Here is an 18881-nt window from a genome sequence, read left to right as displayed (position 1 = left end):
CCCACGGAACCACCCAATGGGGCCACCCAACAGAGCAACCCAAAGGGGTCACCCATGGAGCCACCCCATGGGGCCACCCCACGGAACCACCCAATGGGGCCACCCAACAGAGCAACCCAAAGGGGTCACCCATGGAACCACCCCATGGAGCCACCCCACGGAGCCACACTATGAAGCCACCCACGGGGTCACCCATGGAGCCACCCCATGGGGCCACCTGATGGGGCCACCCCATGGAGCCACCCAGTGGGGCCACCCCCCATGGAACCACCCCATGGGGCCATCCAACAGAGCAACCCAAAGGGGTCACCCATGGAGCCACCCCATGGGGCCACCCCGTAGAGCCACCCAATGGGGTCCCCCACGGAGCCACCTGATGGGGCCATCCCATGGGGCCACCCAATGGGGCCACCCAATGGGGCCACCCCATGGAGCCACCCAATGGGGCCACCCCACAGAACCACACTATGGAGCCACCCCATGGAGCGACCCCAGTGGGGTCACCCCATGGAGCGACCCAGTGGGGTCACCCCATGGAGCCACCCAATGGGGTCACCAATAGAGCCACCCCATGGGGCCACCCAATGGAGACACACTATGGAGCCAACCCATGGAGCCACACAATAGAGCAAACCAACAGGGTCCCCAATGGAGCCACCCAGTGGGGTCAAGGCGTGGAACCACCCAATGGGATCAACGCATTATAAACAGGGACAGGTCCTGGCGGTGCCATTATGGACAGGGACAGGTCCTGGTGGTGCCACGATGGACAGGGACAGGTCCTAGCAGTGCCATTATGGACAGGGACAGGTCCTGGTGGTGCCATGATGGACAGGGACAGGTCCTGGCTGTGCCATTATGGACAGGGACAGGTCCTGGTGGCACCATTATGGACAGGGACAGGTCCTGGCAGTGCCACTATGGACTGTGACAGGTCCTGGCAGTGCCATAATGGACAGGGACAGGTCCTGGCAGTGCCATTATGGACAGGGACAGGTCCTAGTAGTGCCACTATGGACAGGGACAGGTCCTGGCTGTGCCATTATGGACAGGGACAGGTCCTGGTGGCACCATTATAAACAGGGACAGGTCCTGGCAGTGCCCCTATGGACAGGGACAGGTCCTGGTGGTACCATTATGGACAGGGACGGGTCCTGGCAGTGCCACTATGGACAGGGACAGGTCCTAGTAGTGCCACTATGGACAGGGACAGGTCCTAGTAGTGCCACTATGGATAGGGACAGGTCCTGGTAGTGCCATTATGGACAGGGACAGGTCCTAGCAGTCTCATTATGGACAGGGACAGGTCCTGGTGGCACCATTATGGACAGGGACAGGTCCTGGTGGTGCCACGATGGACATGGACAGGTCCTAGCAGTGCCATTATGGACAGGGACAGGTCCTGGCAGTGCCACTATGGATAGGGACAGGTCCTGGTGGCACCATTATGGACAGGGACAGGTCCTGGAGGTGCCACTATGGACTGTGACAGGTCCTGGCAGTGCCATAATGGACAGGGACAGGTCCTGGCGGTGCCACTATGGACAGGGACAGGTCCTAGTAGTGCCCCTATGGACAGGGACAGGTCCTGGTGGTACCATTATGGACAGGGACGGGTCCTGGCAGTGCCACTATGGACAGGGACAGGTCCTAGTAGTGCCACTATGGACAGGGACAGGTCCTGGCAGTGCCACTATGGACAGGGACAGGTCCTGGTGGCACCATTATGGACAGGGACAGGTCCTGGCAGTGCCACTATGGACAGGGACAGGTCCTGGCAGTGCCATTATGGACAGGGACAGGTCCTGGCAGTGCCACTATGGACAGGGACAGGTCCTGGTGGCACCATTATGGACAGGGACAGGTCCTGGTGGTGCCACGATGGACATGGACAGGTCCTAGCAGTGCCATTATGGACAGAGACAGGTCCTGGCAGTGCCACTATGGATAGGGACAGGTCCTGGTGGCACCATTATGGACAGGGACAGGTCCTGGCAGTGCCCCTATGGACTGTGACAGGTCCTGGCAGTGCCATAATGGACAGGGACAGGTCCTGGCGGTGCCACTATGGACAGGGACAGGTCCTAGTAGTGCCACTATGGACAGGGGACAGGTCCTGGCTGTGCCCCTATGGACAGGGACAGGTCCTGGCAGTGCCCCTATGGACAGGGACAGGTCCTGGTGGTACCATTATGGACAGGGACGGGTCCTGGCAGTGCCACTATGGACAGGGACAGGTCCTAGTAGTGCCACTATGGACAGGGACAGGTCCTAGCAGTGCCACTATGGATAGGGACAGGTCCTGGTAGTGCCATTATGGACAGGGACAGGTCCTAGCAGTCTCATTATGGACAGGGACAGGTCCTGGTGGCACCATTATGGACAGGGACAGGTCCTGGTGGTGCCACGATGGACATGGACAGGTCCTAGCAGTGCCATTATGGACAGGGACAGGTCCTGGCAGTGCCACTATGGATAGGGACAGGTCCTGGTGGCACCATTATGGACAGGGACAGGTCCTGGAGGTGCCACTATGGACTGTGACAGGTCCTGGCAGTGCCATAATGGACAGGGACAGGTCCTGGCGGTGCCACTATGGACAGGGACAGGTCCTAGTAGTGCCCCTATGGACAGGGACAGGTCCTGGTGGTACCATTATGGACAGGGACGGGTCCTGGCAGTGCCACTATGGACAGGGACAGGTCCTAGTAGTGCCACTATGGACAGGGACAGGTCCTGGCAGTGCCACTATGGACAGGGACAGGTCCTGGTGGCACCATTATGGACAGGGACAGGTCCTGGCAGTGCCACTATGGACAGGGACAGGTCCTGGCAGTGCCATTATGGACAGGGACAGGTCCTGGCAGTGCCACTATGGACAGGGGACAGGTCCTGGTGGCACCATTATGGACAGGGACAGGTCCTGGTGGTGCCACGATGGACATGGACAGGTCCTAGCAGTGCCATTATGGACAGAGACAGGTCCTGGCAGTGCCACTATGGATAGGGACAGGTCCTGGTGGCACCATTATGGACAGGGACAGGTCCTGGCAGTGCCCCTATGGACTGTGACAGGTCCTGGCAGTGCCATAATGGACAGGGACAGGTCCTGGCGGTGCCACTATGGACAGGGACAGGTCCTAGTAGTGCCACTATGGACAGGGACAGGTCCTGGCTGTGCCCCTATGGACAGGGACAGGTCCTGGCAGTGCCCCTATGGACAGGGACAGGTCCTGGTGGTACCATTTTGGACAGGGACGGGTCCTGGCAGTGCCACTATGGACAGGGACAGGTCCTAGTAGTGCCACTATGGACAGGGACAGGTCCTGGCAGTGCCACTATGGACAGGGACAGGTCCTGGTGGCACCATTATGGACAGGGACAGGTCCTGGCAGTGCCATTATGGACAGGGACAGGTCCTGGCAGTGCCATAATGGACAGGGACAGGTCCTGGTGGTGCCACTATGGACAGGGACAGGTCCTGGCAGTGCCATTATGGACAGGGACAGGTCCTGGCGGTGCCACTATGGACAGGGACAGGTGCTGGCCGTGCCACTATGGACAAGGACAGGTCCTGGCTGTGCCACTATGGTCAGGGACAGGTCCTGGCTGTGCCACTATGGACAAGGACAGGTCCTGGCAGTGCCCCTATGGACAGGGACAGGTCCTGGCGGTGCCACTATGGACAGGGACAGGTCCTGGCAGTGCCCCTATGGACAGGGATGTGGCCCAGCTGCACCTCAGGGGCCGAGCCCAGCAATGCTGGCAATGGGGTCCCGGGGCAGGATGCTCAGGGAGGAAGGGCAGTTCCATGGGCCTGCCTGGGACCCGCACAGCAAGCAGAGAACAGATCATGCCACAGCTGGAAGTGGATTTTTGAAAGGGGCCATGACGGCACTCGTCACCCTGAAGCTGTCATGGAAAACTAACAATCCTGTCTGGGTGAGTCAATGGCCCCTGGAGGAGAAGAAACTGAGTTCCCTCAAACAACTGGTCAAAGAACAATTACAGAAAGGCCACATCAAAGGAACCAACAATCCCTCACAGTGGGCACAGGATTCCCCTGCACCCCAAACCCTCAGAGCAGTGGGTACAGGGCTCCTGTGCACCCCAAACCCTCAAACCCTCAGAGCAGTGGGCACAAGGCTCCTGTGCACCCCAAACCCTCAGAGCAGTGGGTGCAGGGTGCCTGTGCAACCCAAACCCTCACAGTATTGGGGACGGGGTTGCCCTGCACCCCAAACCTGCACAGCAGTGGGCACAGTGTTCCTGTGAGCCCCAAACCCTCTCGGTAGTGGTCATGGGGTTCCTGCGCACCCCAAACACTCACAGCAGTGGGCAGGGTGCCTGTGCACCCCAAACCCTCACAGCAGTGGGCACAGGGTTGCCCTGCACCCCAAACCATCACAGCAGTGGCCACGGGGTTGCCCTGCACCCCAAACCCTCACAGCAGGGCTCCTGTGCACCCCAAACCCTCACAGAAGTGCTGTGGGCACCATTTCCACCCCTATTCCCATCCCCTCCCACCTGCATCTCAACCCCTTCCCTGTCCCATCCCCATCCCAACCCATCCCGCCCCACCCGCATCTCATTCCCGTCTCATTCCCACCCCATCCCAGTCCCTCCCGTGCCGTTCCCACCTCTCTGCGGCGTGGCTGCACAGCGCATCCCAGCGCTCCTTCAGCTCCCCCAGCAGCTCCTCCAGCGGCTGCAGGTCCTGGGGCAGCCGCGCCCCCTCCCGCAGCGCCCGCCCGCTCCGCAGCGTCGCCTCGTACACCGGCCGCTTCGCCCGCAGCAGCTTCTGGAATGCCTGCGGGGGCCCCGCGCACCCCACAGCTGGGTGCTGGGTCCCCCAGCTGTGGGGGGAACACCCTCCCTCCTCCCCCAAGGGCACTTCAGATGCCCTACACGCCCAACATCCCTTGGCCCAGCACTACCCCACCAGGTCTGCCTGCCGTGCAGGATGGCCTGGGGAGTTGTCCAACCGCCCTGGCGCTGGGTGTTCCCCCTGGGAGCTGGGGATCCCCCCTCTGCAGCCCCCCAGAACCCCCCTGGGAGCTGAGAATCCCCCCTCTGCAGCCCCCAGAACCCCCCTGGGAGCTGGGGATCCCCTCCGCAGCCCCCAGAACCCCCCTGGGAGCTGAGAATCCCCCCTCTGCAGCCCCCAGAACCCCCCTGGGAGCTGGGGATCCCCCTCTGCAGCCCTAAGAACCCCCCTGGGAGCTGGGGATCCCCCCTCTGCAGCCCCCAGAACCCCTCTGGGAGCTGGGGATCCCCCATCTGCAGCCCCCAGAACTCCCCTGGTAGCTGGGGATCCCCTCCGCAACCCCCAGAATCCTCCTGGGAGCTGGGGATCCCCCCTCCGCAGCCCCCAGAACCCCCCTGGGAGCTGGGGATCCCCTCCCCAACCCCCAGAACTCCCCTGGGAGCTGGGGATCCCCTCCGCAACCCCCAGAATCCTCCTGGGAGCTGGGGATCCCCCCTCTGCAGCCCCCAGAATCCCCCTGGGAGCTGGGGATCCCCTCTCTGCAGCCCCCAGAACCCCAGTTCTGGCCCGCCCGTGCCAAGGAGCGGGGTTGCCCCACCTTGTGCTCAGCCAGCTGGCACTTGATCTCCTCTTGGCTGGTGGCAGCGTCCTGCGGCACCTCCAGGCTCTGCTCCACCTCGTCCATCCAGTCCAGAAGCAGCCGCCGGGACTCGCTGAACTGCAGGGGAGGGCAGGGCTGTGGGGGCTGCAGGGGGCTGAGGGGGCAAAGCGGATCCGGGGCGATCCAAACAGGAGCCATGGAGCCACACAAGGGAGTGGCACGGCCTGGTCGCCACCATGGGCCGGCACAGCACAGTGACAACGCCGGAGCCGCGTGGTCCCTTCCTGGCACAGCTCCCAGCAGGACCCAGGGCATGGAATCAACAGTCCCGGGACAGTTTGGGTTGGAAGGACCTTAAAGCCCACCCAGTTCCACCCCTCTGCCATGGGCAGGGACACCTTCCAGTAGCCCAGGTTGCTCCAAGCCCCGTCCAGCCTGGCCTTGGACACATTCCAGGATGGGGCAGCCACAGCTCGTCCGGGAAACGCCCCTCACAGGGAAGAATCTATCCCCAAGATCCCGTCTAACCCTGCCCTCCGGCAGCGGGAAGCCATTCCCTCTTGTCCTGTCCCTCCAAGCCCGTGTCCAAAGCAAACCAAGGGGCAGAGCCACCTCCCCAGCTCGAGGCTGTGGCCGGGCTGTGTCCCCGTACCTGCTTGCTGCGTTTTCGGGCTTCCTCCAGCACGGCCCCCCGCTCGGCCGCCCGCTGCAGGACCTTGCCCAGCCGCTCCCGGGCTGCCAGCACCAGGTTCTGGATGACGGCCCCGTCCTGCTTGCGGCTGAAATCCTTCAGGCGCGCGGCCACGGCCTCCAGCCCGCCCAGCTTCTCCCCGTGGGCGTTCGCCTCCTTCACCAGGGCCTGCGGGGAGGGGGCAGCTGAGTGCGGCTGGTCCCGTGGCGGGTGAGGAGCTCCCGACCACAGCCCGTGCCAGGACGGGACGTGGAGAGCCAGGCACACGCTGGAATGGGGCACAGGGCGCGCTCGCTCCGCTGCGGCGGGGACACACGTGCCGCTTGCCCCGGGCACCCTGCAGGTGCCACGCAGGACCCCTCGGGCGGACCCCAGCTCCACGAACTGTCCCCGAGGGCAGCGCGCCGGCCCCGCCCGCTCTTGCCTTGTGCTCCTGGATCTGGGCGGTGACGGTGTCCAGGACGAAGCTGGGAGGCGCGGGGGACCCCAGCAGCTCCTCGGCGTGGGCCACCCAGCGCAGCAGCTCCTGCGCGGAGCCGTGGAACTCGGTGGTGACCGTCAGCCCCTCGGCCAGGCGCTCCTGTGGGCAGGGGCAGGCACCGGTGGAGACGGGCTCCCGCCGCTCCTGACCCGGCCCGGTCAGGGTGAGCCCCCCGGGGGTCAGAGCCCCCCACCACCCCGCACACCTTCCTCTCCTGGGCCTCGGCCTGGACGCTCTCCCACTTCTGCTCCAGGAGCCGCAGGCTGTGCTCGGTGCTGCAGGGCCGGCCGGCGCGGCACGAGTCCAGCAGCCGCTGCAGCCGCTCCCGCAGCCCCCGGTAGGTCACGGCCCGCGCCTCCAGCTCTCGGCACAGCTCCTGCCGGGACACCGGGACAGCGCCCGCCACGGCAGCGGCATCAGCACCGGGACGGCGGGCAGGATGAGGAGGGGGACAGGGAGTGGAATGGGGATAGGGGTGAGGATGTGGATGGGGCAGGCAGGGTGACATGTACAGGGATGGGAATGGGAAAAGGGATGGGAACAGGGCTGGGAATGGGAAAAAGGATGTGGATGGGGCAGGCAGGGTGACAGGTACAGGGATGGGGATGGGAAGAGGGACAGGGATGGGGATATGGAGGGGTCAGGTAAAGCAGACAGGGGACAGGGACTGGAATGGGGATAGGGATGAGGATGTGGATGGGGCAGGCAGAGTGACAGGTACAGGGATGGGGATGGGAACAGGGCTGGGAACAGGGATGGGGCTGGGAACGGGGATGGTAAGGGGGACAGGGATGGGAACAGGGATGGGGATGTGGATGGGGCAAACAGGGTGACAGGTACAGGGATGGGGATGGGAACAGGGCTGGGAACATGGATGGGAACAGGGATGGGAATGGGAACAGGGATGGGAACAGGCATAGGGATGTGGAGGGGTCAGGTAAAGTGGACAGGGGACAGGGATGGGGACAAGGGAGACATCCACAGTGAAGAGAGAGAGGGGATGAAGATAGGGATGTGGATGGGGACAGGAAAAGTTTCAGGGTAAGGGACAAGGACAAGGATATCTCCTGCTCTGTCTTATGGAGCTGGAGCAGCTGAGGGAGGGGTACCAGGCTCTCCCTGGCAGGGGAAAGGAGGCAGCACAGAAGGATCCTGGCCCAGCAGTGTGGAGAAGGCTGAATCTGGGGCACGCAGCCCCCCCAAGAGACCAACAGACCCCAGGGGCCGGTCCTGCAGCAGGGCCCAGGCTGGCGCTGGCTCTCACCAGGTGTGCGTTGAGCTTTTCTTTGGTGGCATCCGGGTGGCCCCAGGCCGGCTTGGAGCAGAAGAGCTGCAGCTCCACCTGCTCCAGCCACTGCAGCAGCTCCGTGATCTCCAGCGTGATGTCCTGCACCTGGGGGCGAGGCGGGGCTCAGCGCCGGCCCCGCCGTCCGGCAGCGCCGCGAAGCCGCGGCCGTACCTGGCTGAGGTTGTTCTCCAGCTCCAGCTGCCGGCTCTCGGTCTCGCTGCGCACCAGGTCCCAGTGCTGCTCCAGCTGCTGCAGGCTGCGCTGCAGCCCCTCCACGCTCTCCCCCAGGCTGGAGAGCAGCAGCCCCTGCCCAGCCTCAGTCACCGACTGCACCGTGCGGGCGTGGGACATCACGTCGGTGCGCAGCACCTGGGGATGGAGCGGCGGGGTCGCGGCTGGGACCGGGGCACCCGCACCCCGCATTCCTCTGCCTGCACCGCGCAAAGCCCCTCGCCCCGAGACACCTCTGCTGCCCACAGCACCGCTGCCACCACAGCCCTGGGGACTGGGGGTGCCACACGGGGCAAGGATGGCACCCACGGGTGCCTCCAAGCTGGTGCCAGGGCTCTTGATCACAGCAAGGTGTGGGGCAGAGCCGAGGCACAGGACTTGCCGATTCGCGGTAGCGGGGTGGCCGGGACAGGCGCAGAGGGGACGGGTACCCCTTGCACGGCCCCCCCCCGGCGCGGGCACAGCCCGGCCCTTGCAGCCTCGCCTGCGTCAGGCACGGCAGGAGCGTGCCCGGGCAAGGGGCTGTGGCACGGGGCCGGCACTGAGACAGCTCATTCCTCCCGTGGTGTCACCGCGGGAGGGGACGCGTCCCCGCGCTGCAGCCTGCCCGGCCCTGCCGCCACAGCACTCGAGGAGGGGCCAGGCAGAGCCCTGTGGCCAGGACACCACCCTGGAGGTGCCACCACAGCCAGGACACCCACCCACCCTAGGGGTGCCACCACGGCCAGGACACCACCTTGGGGGTGCCACCATGGCCAGGACACCCACCCACGCTGGGGGTGTCACTACAGCCAGGACACCCACCCACGCTGGTGGTGTCACCACGGCCAGGACACCCACCCACCCTGGAGGTGTCACTACAGCCAGGACACCCACCACGCTGGTGGTGTCACCACAGCCAGGACACCCACCCACCCTGGGGGTGCCACCACAGCTGGGACACCCACCCTGGGGGTGACACCACAGCCAGGACACCACCCTGGGAGGTGCCACCATGGCCAGGACACCCACCCACGCTGGGGGTGTCACTACAGCCAGGACACCACCCTGGGGTGCCACCACAGCCGGGACACCCACCCACCCTGGAGGTGTCACCACAGCCTGGACACCCACCCATGCTGGGGGTGTCATCACAGCCAGGACACCACCCTGGGGGGTGCCACCACGGCCAGGACACCCACCCACGCTGGGGGTGTCACTACAGCCAGGACACCACCATGGGGTGACACCACAGCCAGGACACCCACCCACGCTGGGGGTGTCACCACAGCCAGGACACCCACCCACGCTGGGGGTGTCACCACAGCCAGGACACCCACCCACCCTGGGGGTGCCACCACAGCCGGGACACCCATCCTGATGTGCTACTATGGCCAGGACACCCACCCTGGGGTGCCACCAGGGCTAGGACACCCATCCTGATGTGCCACTATGGCCAGGACACCTATCCACCCTGGGGGTGCCACCACGGCCAGGACACCCACCCACCCTGGGGGTGCCACCACGGCCAGGACACCTACCCACGCTGGGGTGCCACCACGGCCAGGACTCCCAGGACACACACCCAGCAGTGCCACTATGGCTGCGGCCGCGTGTCCCTCGGGCCACCGTGCAGCCTCACCTTGTGCTTGGCCAGCTCGATCTCGCAGCTCTGCAGGTCGGGGCGCAGGGGCGCGGGGCCGCGCAGCTGCTCCCCGGTGCGGCTCAGCCACTGCAGCAGCTCGGCCAGCTGGTGCTGGAACTGCCCCAGCCCCAGCAGCGCTGCCTCCAGCTGGTGCTGCCAGGAGGGAGCCGTGACGTCGGGGGAAGCAAGGGCAGCCCCGGCCCTGGGCACCCAGTGCCCACCCGGCACCCACCCAGTGCCCACCCAGCGCCCACACAGCCCTGGGCCCCCACCCAATGCCCACCCAGCCCTGGGCACCCACCCAGTGCCCACCCAGCACCCACATGGCCCTGGGCATCCACTCAGTGCCCACCCAGTGCCCACCCAGCCCTGGGCACCCACCAGTCCCCACACAGCTCGGGGCACCCACCCAGTGCCCACCCAGTGCCCACCCAGCCCTGGGCACCCACCAGTGCCCACCCAGCCCTGGGCACCCACCCAGTGCCCACCCAGTGCCCACACAGCCCTGGGCACCCACACCCAGTGCCCACTTGCAACCCCCCCACGCTGGCCCAGCACCACAGGACATGCCCAGCCAGCACATTCATGGCACCCCACCTGCCCTGCCAGCCCCGCCCTGTGCCCCCCGTGCCCCCTCCCCACCTGCCGGCTGACGATCTCCTCCTCCAGGTGGTCCCAGCGCTGGCGGAAGTCGCTGAGCGTGGCCGGGGGGTCCCCCTGCCCCATGCCCCCCTGGTGCCGCAGGCTCTCCACATCCACCTTGCACTGGTACAACTCCCGCTTGAACTCCTGGGAGGTGGCACTGGTTGGTGACAGGGTCTGCCTGACCCCACGGCACCACACGGCACAGCACAGGCACCTGGGCCCTGTGCTGCTCCTGTGGGGGTGCCCAACCTCCTCAGGGACTCGTGGGGTTCAGGACTCGGCCACCCCAGGCAGGACTTGGCTAGCCAGTGCACTGGGGTGCTGGCACTGTCCGACCTGCCATCCCAATCCACCCCCCTCTGCCCGGAGCACCCACTGCCCTCCCTGCCCGTGCCAGCCCCCAGGGATCAGGCCATGGCATGGCACAGCACGGTTTGGCACGGCACAGGATGGCCTGGCGTGGCACAGCACGGTTTGGCATAGCACAACGTGGCCCAGTGCAGCACAGCACGGCCTGGCGCGGCACAGCACGGTTAGGTGTGGCACAGCACGGTTTGGGACAGCACCTTGAGCTCCGCCAGCTGCTGCTGCACCATGTCCAGGTCGCCGCCCACCAGGAACTCCTCGGCGATGCGCAGCTCAGCTGCATCCAGCCACTCCAGCAGCCGCTGGGGACAGGGAACACGCGGGGTTGGGGGGGCCTCATGGTGTCCCCATGGTCCCTCACACCCCTGAGTGGGGACAGGAGGGTGACGTGGCCCCTTCTGCCTGATGGCACCCCACACCCACCTGCATGGTGTCCTGGTAGCTGAGGGCAGCCTGGAGCTGCTCCTCGAGGCGCCCGTTCCGCTCCGTCCACACCCGGCTCAGGCTGTGCCAGGAGGAGTAGAGCTGCGGCCGGGCACGGGGGTCAGTGGTGCCACAGCGGAGCCGGGGCGCAGGGGGACGGGACGTGGGGGACAGAGGGGACAGGGCACAGGGGTCAGCAGTGCCCCGGGGGTACAGGCTGTGGGGGTCACTAGTGCCAGGGAGGCGGCCGGGGCACAGGGGTGGCACCACATGGACATCCAGGCCTGGAGACACCACGGGAGTGCCTGGGCACAGGATCAGTGGCACTGAGTGGGGGTCCAGTGGCACTGCTGGGGATTGGGGACACGCCACCCCCACAAGCAGCCTCTGCACACGCCCAGGATTTGTCCCTCTCTGAACCCAGCCCCAAGGACGCTCACATCGTCCAGGCTCTTGGTGACATCGGGCTTGTCAGGGTCCCCACAGGACGCCATCAGCTCCACGCCCAGGCTGCCCAGTGTGTCCAGCTCGCCCTGCAGCGCGTCGATCTCCTCCCGCAGTGCCTGCGCAGGGCACGGGGCTCAGGGCACTGCCCACGCCGGGGGCTGCCCGTGCCACAGCACTGCCCACCAAGCCCCCGCCCGGCCGTACCTGCATGGTGCGCAGCCGCGTGCGGATGGCCTCGGGCTCGCCACCGGCCTCCTCCAGCCCCAGCACCAGCTGCTGGGTGTCACTGAGAGCCACAGCCAGCTCAGACAGGCCGTGCCAGAAGCGCTCGGCCAGTGCCAGCAGCTCCCGAAGCCAGCGCTCCTGCTCCTGGCAGCGGCCGCGCAGGCAGCCCCACTGGGACAGCAGCTGCGCCGTGCGCTCCTGGATCCCTGCGGGGCGCAGCGGGTCAGGGTGCTGCAAGGGCCCCAGCACCCGCACACGGCCCTGACAGGGACACGGATCGCCTGCCGGCCGAGCTGTGCCCACCCCTCCGTGCTGGTACCTCTGGCCGCAGCGTCAGAGCTGACCGCCTGCATGGTGGCCAGCAGCTCCTCGCCCTGTGCACGGATGCCCTCCAGGGCCACCCCGAGCTTCTCCAGCTCGCCCAGGGCCAGGCTGTTCTCCCGGATCTGCTCCCTCAAGTGGGCTGCGTCGCCGCGGACAGGGGGCTGGCTCTGCAGCCGGCTCTGCAGCCGCTCCAGGCACTCCAGCAGCAGATCCATGCGCTCCGACAGCTGCGGAGCAACCCGGTGACTCGACGGCACGGCCCTGGGGACGTGCCCCACCAGGGCAGTGCCAGCCCCATACCTGGCTGTATCGTGGCAGGGCGTCCTCCAGCAGAGCCGCTGCCTGGCGCACACGCTCGCGGATGTGGCCGTACTGCTCCTCCACCTCCTGCCAGCGCCGCTGGAAGGGGGCTCCCTGCTCTGGGCTCAGCTCCAGCAGCTGCGCTGACACGCGCTGCAGCTTCCCCACCAGTGGCCGGTGCTCGGCGATGGCCTCCCGCAGGCTCTGGCAGCGAGGAAGAGCCGTGGGGGCGCATTGGGGTGGGATGTGCCCCATGGGATTCACCCCACAGGGATGTGCTGGTGCACCCGGGGCTGCTCCCAGAGGACTCCTGTTCACTGGGTGTCCCAGCCTGACGGTCCCCATGGCGGTGCCACCCCCATCCCATCACCTCTCCACTCCCACCTGTGGGGTGGCCGAGCGAGTCCCTTTTGCCCCTGCCCTGCCCACACCTGCAGGAGCGCCTGCTGCTCCTTGAAGGCCTCGTAGCTGATAGCGTTGGGGGAGAGCTGCACTCCCAGGGCCTGCGTCTCCTCCAGCCAGGGCAGCAGCTCCTCAAGGGCCTCGGAGAACTGGGTGAGCAGGGACTGGGCGTGCTCCAGCTGCACGGCACAGGCGCCGCTGCGCAGGGACAGCTGCTCCGTGCGCTCCCGCAGTGCCTGCACCGACGGCTGCGGAGACAGGGAGTCACCGCGTGGCCGGGGACGCAGGGCACAGCCATCCCTGGGTGCTGGCGATGTCCCCCCGACACCCTTCCAGCTCACCTGCAGGCGCTGCCGCAGGGGCTCGGGGCAGCAGCGCAGCAGCGGCTCCGAGAACCCCAGCAGACGCTCAACCAGGCCCCGGCAATGCAGGATCTCGGCGGAGAGCAGCTGGAATGGAGCCGCAGGTGGGTGCTGGGTCCTGGCAGGAGCCGGCAGGATGGGGGTGCCAAGCCAGTGCCCCCGTGATCCCTGGGCACTGCTGCAGACCCACCTTCTGCTCGGAGAGCTGCGAGCGGAGAGCCTCAGCATCGAGCTGCACACGGCCGATCTCCTCCAGCCGCTCACCCAGCCCAGCCACACGGCTGAGCTGGGACTCCAGGACCTGCTCAAACTGCAGCAGAGGGACAGACGTCAGCCAGGGAGGGTGTGAACGCACCGGGAGCGATGCTGGGAATGGTGAGGGGCTCAGGGAGCCCAGTGTCCCACACCTTCTCCCTGTCAGTGGCAGTGACTGAGGGCTCCTGGCCATCCTGCTGGCTCTCCTGCTCGCCCAGCTCCTTCTCCATGCGGCTCAGCCACAGCGCCAGGTCCTCAGGGGCCGTGCCCAGGCGAGACGAGGCCTCCAGGGTCTGCCCCAGCCGGTGAGCAGTGTCAGCACTGCTCTGGCCCACGATGAGGTACCGCATCCTCAGTGACTCCATCTTCTCCTGTGTCAGCTGGGCCTCCTCCCCTGTGGCAGCGTGACACCGCCATCAGTGCCACGACACGGGCATCCCTGGACATGGAACTGGCCACACCAACAGCTTCCAGCCACGTGACAATCACTCTGTAATGGCCTTTCCCCTCTCCTACCCCTGCCCCTCCTGCTCCTGGACCCAGCTCTGGCCTCTCATCCTTCTGCCAGCAAGACCCACCTCCCCAGCTGCACCTCACCACCCCTGAACCCTGTCCCACCACAGCTCTGACCCACAGGCTCTGCCCTGGCCCCTCTGCATCCCAATGGGTGCTGTCTGCCCCCACCTCACACCACACCACAGCTCCCAGTGGGGAGCAGCACGCCCCAAGGACCCCCAGTGCCCAGGGGCCCCCTTGCTGGCCTGGGCTGCTGCTGTCTGGGCTCATCCCATCCCAAGTCCCTGTGGCCACTACTCCCAGCCGTTGCCACTCGCCTGTCACCAGCTCCAGGACCCGCTGCCCGCTCTCCAGGGCGCCATCCAGCTCTCCCAGCCGCCCGCGGATCTCCTCACAGAGAGCCTGTAGCAGTGACCAGCTGTGACCACAGGTGCCCTTGTCCACCCTGTGCCCACCCCGCACCCAACCTGTGCCCACCTGGGTCTGCTGGTGGGCGTCCTGCACGCGGCCGACACAGCCGTCAGCACGCCAGAGCTGGGCCAGCTGCCTCTCTGTGGCACCGAGCCACTCCTGGAAGGCGTCTACGGCCTCCTGGAAGCCCTGGGCTGCCGGCAGGATTCGCTCCAGGCAGCCGTACCTGCGCCGGGAGGGCTGGTGAGCCCCCGCAACTGGGGTCCCAGCCTGCAAAGCCCCCTCTCCCCGGCACCAGAGTGCCCACGCCCCATGCTGCCCTGAAGCAAGGGACAGAGCAAGGCCAGTGTCCCCACAGAGGGGCCAGTGTCCCCAGGGAGGGGCCAGTGGGAAGGGCTGTGTGACAGACTCTCCACACAGCCCTGGGCCTGCCGCTCCTGTGCAGCCCCAGCACATGCGACGGGGACGGTCCCTTCATCGTGGTGGCCCCAGTGCCGGCGGGGCAGAGCACAGGGACATCAGGGTGTCACGGAGACGCCATGCGGGGGACACCAGAGGGCAGAGCCTGTGCCAGCGGGGTGGGCATGCCAGCCCAGGGATGAGGGCCTGGCCCCTGACCCACCTGGCTTCAGCCTCCTGCATCAGCTTGTCCCACCTCTCCCCGAGGCTGAAGAGGCCGGCACTGCCCTCGGGCGCCGCCGTGCCCTGTGCAGTCAGTCTGTCCTGCAGGACGAGCTCCACACGCGGTCTCCGTTCCTCCAGCAGGCGTTTCAGGAGCTGCAGGGGCGGGGGACACCGCGCTGTGCTGGGGACTCCTGTGCACCCCTCCCACCTCGGCACAGCCCGCTTGAACCCCGGCCCCCTAATCCGCGGACGGGGCACGCGTGGGCGGGACACGCCGGCTGGCCCTGCTGACCTTCTGCTCCTCCAGCTGCGCCTTCACCACCTTCGCCTCCGCCGACGGCGGCTTCTGGTTGCTCACCAACTCCTCCATGTCGGCCACCCAGGCCAGCAGCCTCTCCAGCGTCTCCTGGCCCCGGTCCGCTGCCTCCTCTGGGACAGGGACAGCCCGTGAGGACACCTGTGGGGAGAGGTGGCTGAGCCGCCCATGTGGGCAGGTGGAGGGCAGGCATGGGGCTGGGCAGCAGCCCCCACACCATGCCCTCACCCCGAGGTGACACCGATGACAGTGGGGCCCTGTCCAGCCCGAGGGGTCCTCCCTGGCATCCTTCACAGCGCTCCCCAAAGCAGGGGCTGCACACCTGGTGCTGTTTGGGTCCCTCCAGACCCATGGCCCCCCCAGCCAAAGCTGAGGGAAGGGAACTCCCTGTCCTACAGCACCAGGCTGGGCGCCCAGCACGAGCGGTGCCACCAGCCCAGCCCACGCCAGGGCACAGACAGCGACTCCACAAAAGCCCTGGCCAAGGGACACGAAGGTCAAGACTCGCTGTGGAGAAAACCATGCTGGAGGGCAGCCCTGTGGCACACGGTTTGGCACAGTGTTCTCCCAGCAAGGCTCTCTGTCCGTCGGTCACCTCGGTGGCATCCGTGTGTCCGGCGCAGCCAGCAGCAGTGAGCTCCCCCACGCACTCCGTCAGCACGGTGACCGTCCGGGTGACCACGGGCTCGCCACCCTTCTCACCCGCAGGGTACTCGGTCACCTCCACGATCTCCGTCACGATGGTCTCGGTCACCTCCGTCACCTCCGTCACCTCCCGGGTGGTGACGGGTTTCCAGGACCAGGTGCTGCGGGGAACGCTGGCCCGGGGCGGGGTCCAGGCTGCGCCCCCCACCTGTCCCCTCACTGGAACTCCAGCTGCACCCCCGTTCTGCACCGCCACCTCGGACTGGCTGCGCCTCAGCACCGGGCTGCCCGGCCGGCTCCTGATGGCACTGGGCACCGGGCTCCAGCCATTCTCCACCGGCACCGGCGCCTTCTCCAGCAGCCCGGGCCAGGCCTCCGTGACGCCTCCGGCGGATGGCTGCCCCGTGTCCAGCCCCGGCTCCCGCAGGAGCTCCTCCGGCCGCCGGCTCTTCTCGCCCAGGCAGCTGGGCCGACTCACCGAGTTCCCCATGGCGTGGGCGCCGGGCCCCCGCCTCAAATCCCGGCCTGCAATGAGCCAGGGGATGTGCGTTACCGGGGCCACCGCGGGGCCCCCAAAAGCCGCTGGGCTGCGCTTGGGTCGATCCCCTCACTCCAAGGTGCTGCTGGGGCTGCCGGACCTCGCGCGCCGGTCTTGGGGGTCCTGGCTCCCCCCAAAGGGCGGCCAAGAGCCAGGGTACTGGGACAGGGAGATGGGACACTGGTCGTCACCGGGGCCTGGCGGAAGGAGGGGACCCCGAGGGACTCTCGGCAGAGCCCAGGGTGCCTGTCCTACGCGTCTCGGCAGAGGACGCGGCAGCGGCAGCAGCGCCAGGCACTGGGGAGGGGCAGATGCTCCCGCCCGGCATCGCCCTGTGCCGTTGGATTAAGGAGGAGCCGCGAGAGAGGAGCATCTGCCCGGGGGGACGGGGGGCTGGGGGCGGCGGGAGCACCAACCGGGGGACAGGCAGGGGACAGGCAGGTGGCCTCTCCAGCCTGCAAGCCCTGCCGCAGCCATAAATCCCCGGCGTGACCCGGTAAGACCCTCCCCCGGCAGCCCCCCCCGCCGCAGCCGCAGTGCTGCTACCCCCGGCCTCACAGCCGGCCCTGGGCACACGCCCCTGTGCACGTGTGTACACACAAACACACGTGTGCAAACACACGCACACACCCCACACACGTGTGCAAACACACCCACACTCACTCCCACCCGTGTGCACACAGCCCCCGACAGGCAGACCCCAGGCTCGCGCCACTGCTCGGGGCAGGGGGGAGGGGGGGGTCAGCGACAGGACCCCCACGCCTGCATCAGCCGTGACATGAAACACACCTGCAGCAGCCCCGCACACGCGTGGGGAGCGCACGTGCAGCCACACGCACCCACCGTGGCCGTGCCCCTGGTGGGCACGGGGGTACCCTGAGCCTCCACGCTCGGCCCAAAACGCCGTGGAGCACGCCACGGGCACGACCCCCGTGCGCGGTCACGGCACACACACCCAGGGCAGGGTCCCGACGCGCCACCCCGGTGGGTGCAGCCCCGCACTCCCACCCCACCGCACCCCCCCACCCCCCCCTGCGTGTCTGGGGGCTGCGCGGGTGGGTGGGCCACGGCGCGGGGTGACCCGAGGAGACCCCGACCCGCGCCTCCCGCCCCGTGGGGCTGCGGGACACGGACCCCGCCCGGCCCCGCGCACACCGCGGTCCCGGACCCGCGCGGAGCCCCCTCCCCGCACTCACCCCTCGGCGACTTCGGGCGTCCATGGGGCCGGGCCGGGGGCGCCGCCGCCGCCGTTACCGCTCCGGGGGGGCCCGGCCTGTGCGGGGGAGCGGGGCGGAGGCAGCGGGGGGAGACTCGGTCCCCGTTACCGCCGCCCCGGCCCCGCCGCCTTTGTGCGCCGCGCCCGCGGCGCGGGGGGAGCGCGGGGGGCACCGGGCGGAGACCCTCGCACCGGGAGCGGCCCGGCTTGGCGGGGCTGGTCTGACCCCGGACACACCGCCGCCCCCGTTAACCCTCCGGGAGCCGATCGCCGCCGTTACCGGGGAAACCCCCGGGGCCCCGCAGCCATCCCGCGGGGGAGGGGCGGTGCCGGCCCACCGCCCGCCCCGCGCCGTCCGGGGGGGCGACTGCCCGCACTTCGCACTGGCACCAGCACCTGTACCGACACCAGCACAGCACGATCACCGGCACCTGCTCCTGCACCGTAATCTCACCGGCACCTGCTGCTCCTGACCCTGCACCTGCCTCAGCACCTGCACCAGCAACCACACCGGCACCGGCACCGGTACCAGCCCAGACTGTGCTGCCTCACAGTGAGCCCCAGGACAGCACAGCCCCACGGCCCCTCCAGCTCTGGGGTTGCAATCCCCACCCTGGCTCTGGAGGCCCAGGCAGTGGATGCTGTGGACGCTGAGGGGCTTGGCCCCGCTCCCTGGGGCTCTTTGGGTCCGGGGACCACTCAGCCAGGGGCCCGGGAGGCTCAGTGGAGCTGAGCTGAGCTGGGCTGGGCTGGGCTGGGGGGGGCAAGCCCGGCTGCTAAGATGCTAAACTGAAGCCCACCCTGAGAGCCACGGTGCTGCAGGCCTGGGTCTCCAGAACCCCCTCGCTCCCATCCTGGATGATGGAGGGACCAGGAGGCAGCCGGAGGTGCCCAGCCAGGGGCTGCTCCTGCCCGTGGTGTGAGCCCCATCCCCGTCCTGCCCTGGCTCAGCTCCAGTACTGC

At 67.5% G+C, this 18881-nt stretch overlaps 1 protein-coding gene across 1 annotated transcript in view; it reads right to left on the bottom strand.

Moving 5' to 3' along the window:
• The window catches only part of PLEC (plectin), a 93136-nt gene that overhangs the window by 10168 nt on the left and 64087 nt on the right, over window positions 1-18881 (bottom strand). The window contains exons 37-61 of the mRNA XM_068177291.1: window positions 17899-18163; window positions 16115-16689; window positions 15496-15660; window positions 15202-15356; window positions 14646-14805; window positions 14486-14570; window positions 13805-14046; window positions 13588-13707; window positions 13377-13484; window positions 13065-13283; window positions 12634-12837; window positions 12329-12560; window positions 11989-12215; window positions 11778-11900; window positions 11338-11439; window positions 11115-11216; window positions 10546-10692; window positions 9901-10056; window positions 8220-8417; window positions 8025-8153; window positions 6966-7136; window positions 6704-6859; window positions 6241-6447; window positions 5586-5705; window positions 4641-4810 (exon numbers count right to left, since the gene is read on the bottom strand). Coding sequence (XP_068033392.1) covers window positions 4641-4810; window positions 5586-5705; window positions 6241-6447; window positions 6704-6859; window positions 6966-7136; window positions 8025-8153; window positions 8220-8417; window positions 9901-10056; window positions 10546-10692; window positions 11115-11216; window positions 11338-11439; window positions 11778-11900; window positions 11989-12215; window positions 12329-12560; window positions 12634-12837; window positions 13065-13283; window positions 13377-13484; window positions 13588-13707; window positions 13805-14046; window positions 14486-14570; window positions 14646-14805; window positions 15202-15356; window positions 15496-15660; window positions 16115-16689; window positions 17899-18163 — 4538 coding nt within the window. The remainder of the gene's footprint in view (window positions 1-4640; window positions 4811-5585; window positions 5706-6240; window positions 6448-6703; window positions 6860-6965; window positions 7137-8024; window positions 8154-8219; window positions 8418-9900; window positions 10057-10545; window positions 10693-11114; window positions 11217-11337; window positions 11440-11777; window positions 11901-11988; window positions 12216-12328; window positions 12561-12633; window positions 12838-13064; window positions 13284-13376; window positions 13485-13587; window positions 13708-13804; window positions 14047-14485; window positions 14571-14645; window positions 14806-15201; window positions 15357-15495; window positions 15661-16114; window positions 16690-17898; window positions 18164-18881) is intronic.

Source organism: Anomalospiza imberbis, chromosome 1, assembly GCF_031753505.1.
Source record: "Anomalospiza imberbis isolate Cuckoo-Finch-1a 21T00152 chromosome 1, ASM3175350v1, whole genome shotgun sequence".
NCBI lineage: Eukaryota > Metazoa > Chordata > Aves > Passeriformes > Viduidae > Anomalospiza > Anomalospiza imberbis.
The sequence above is the reverse complement of the archived record's forward strand: the minus strand, read 5'-3'. Positions and strand labels throughout refer to the sequence as shown.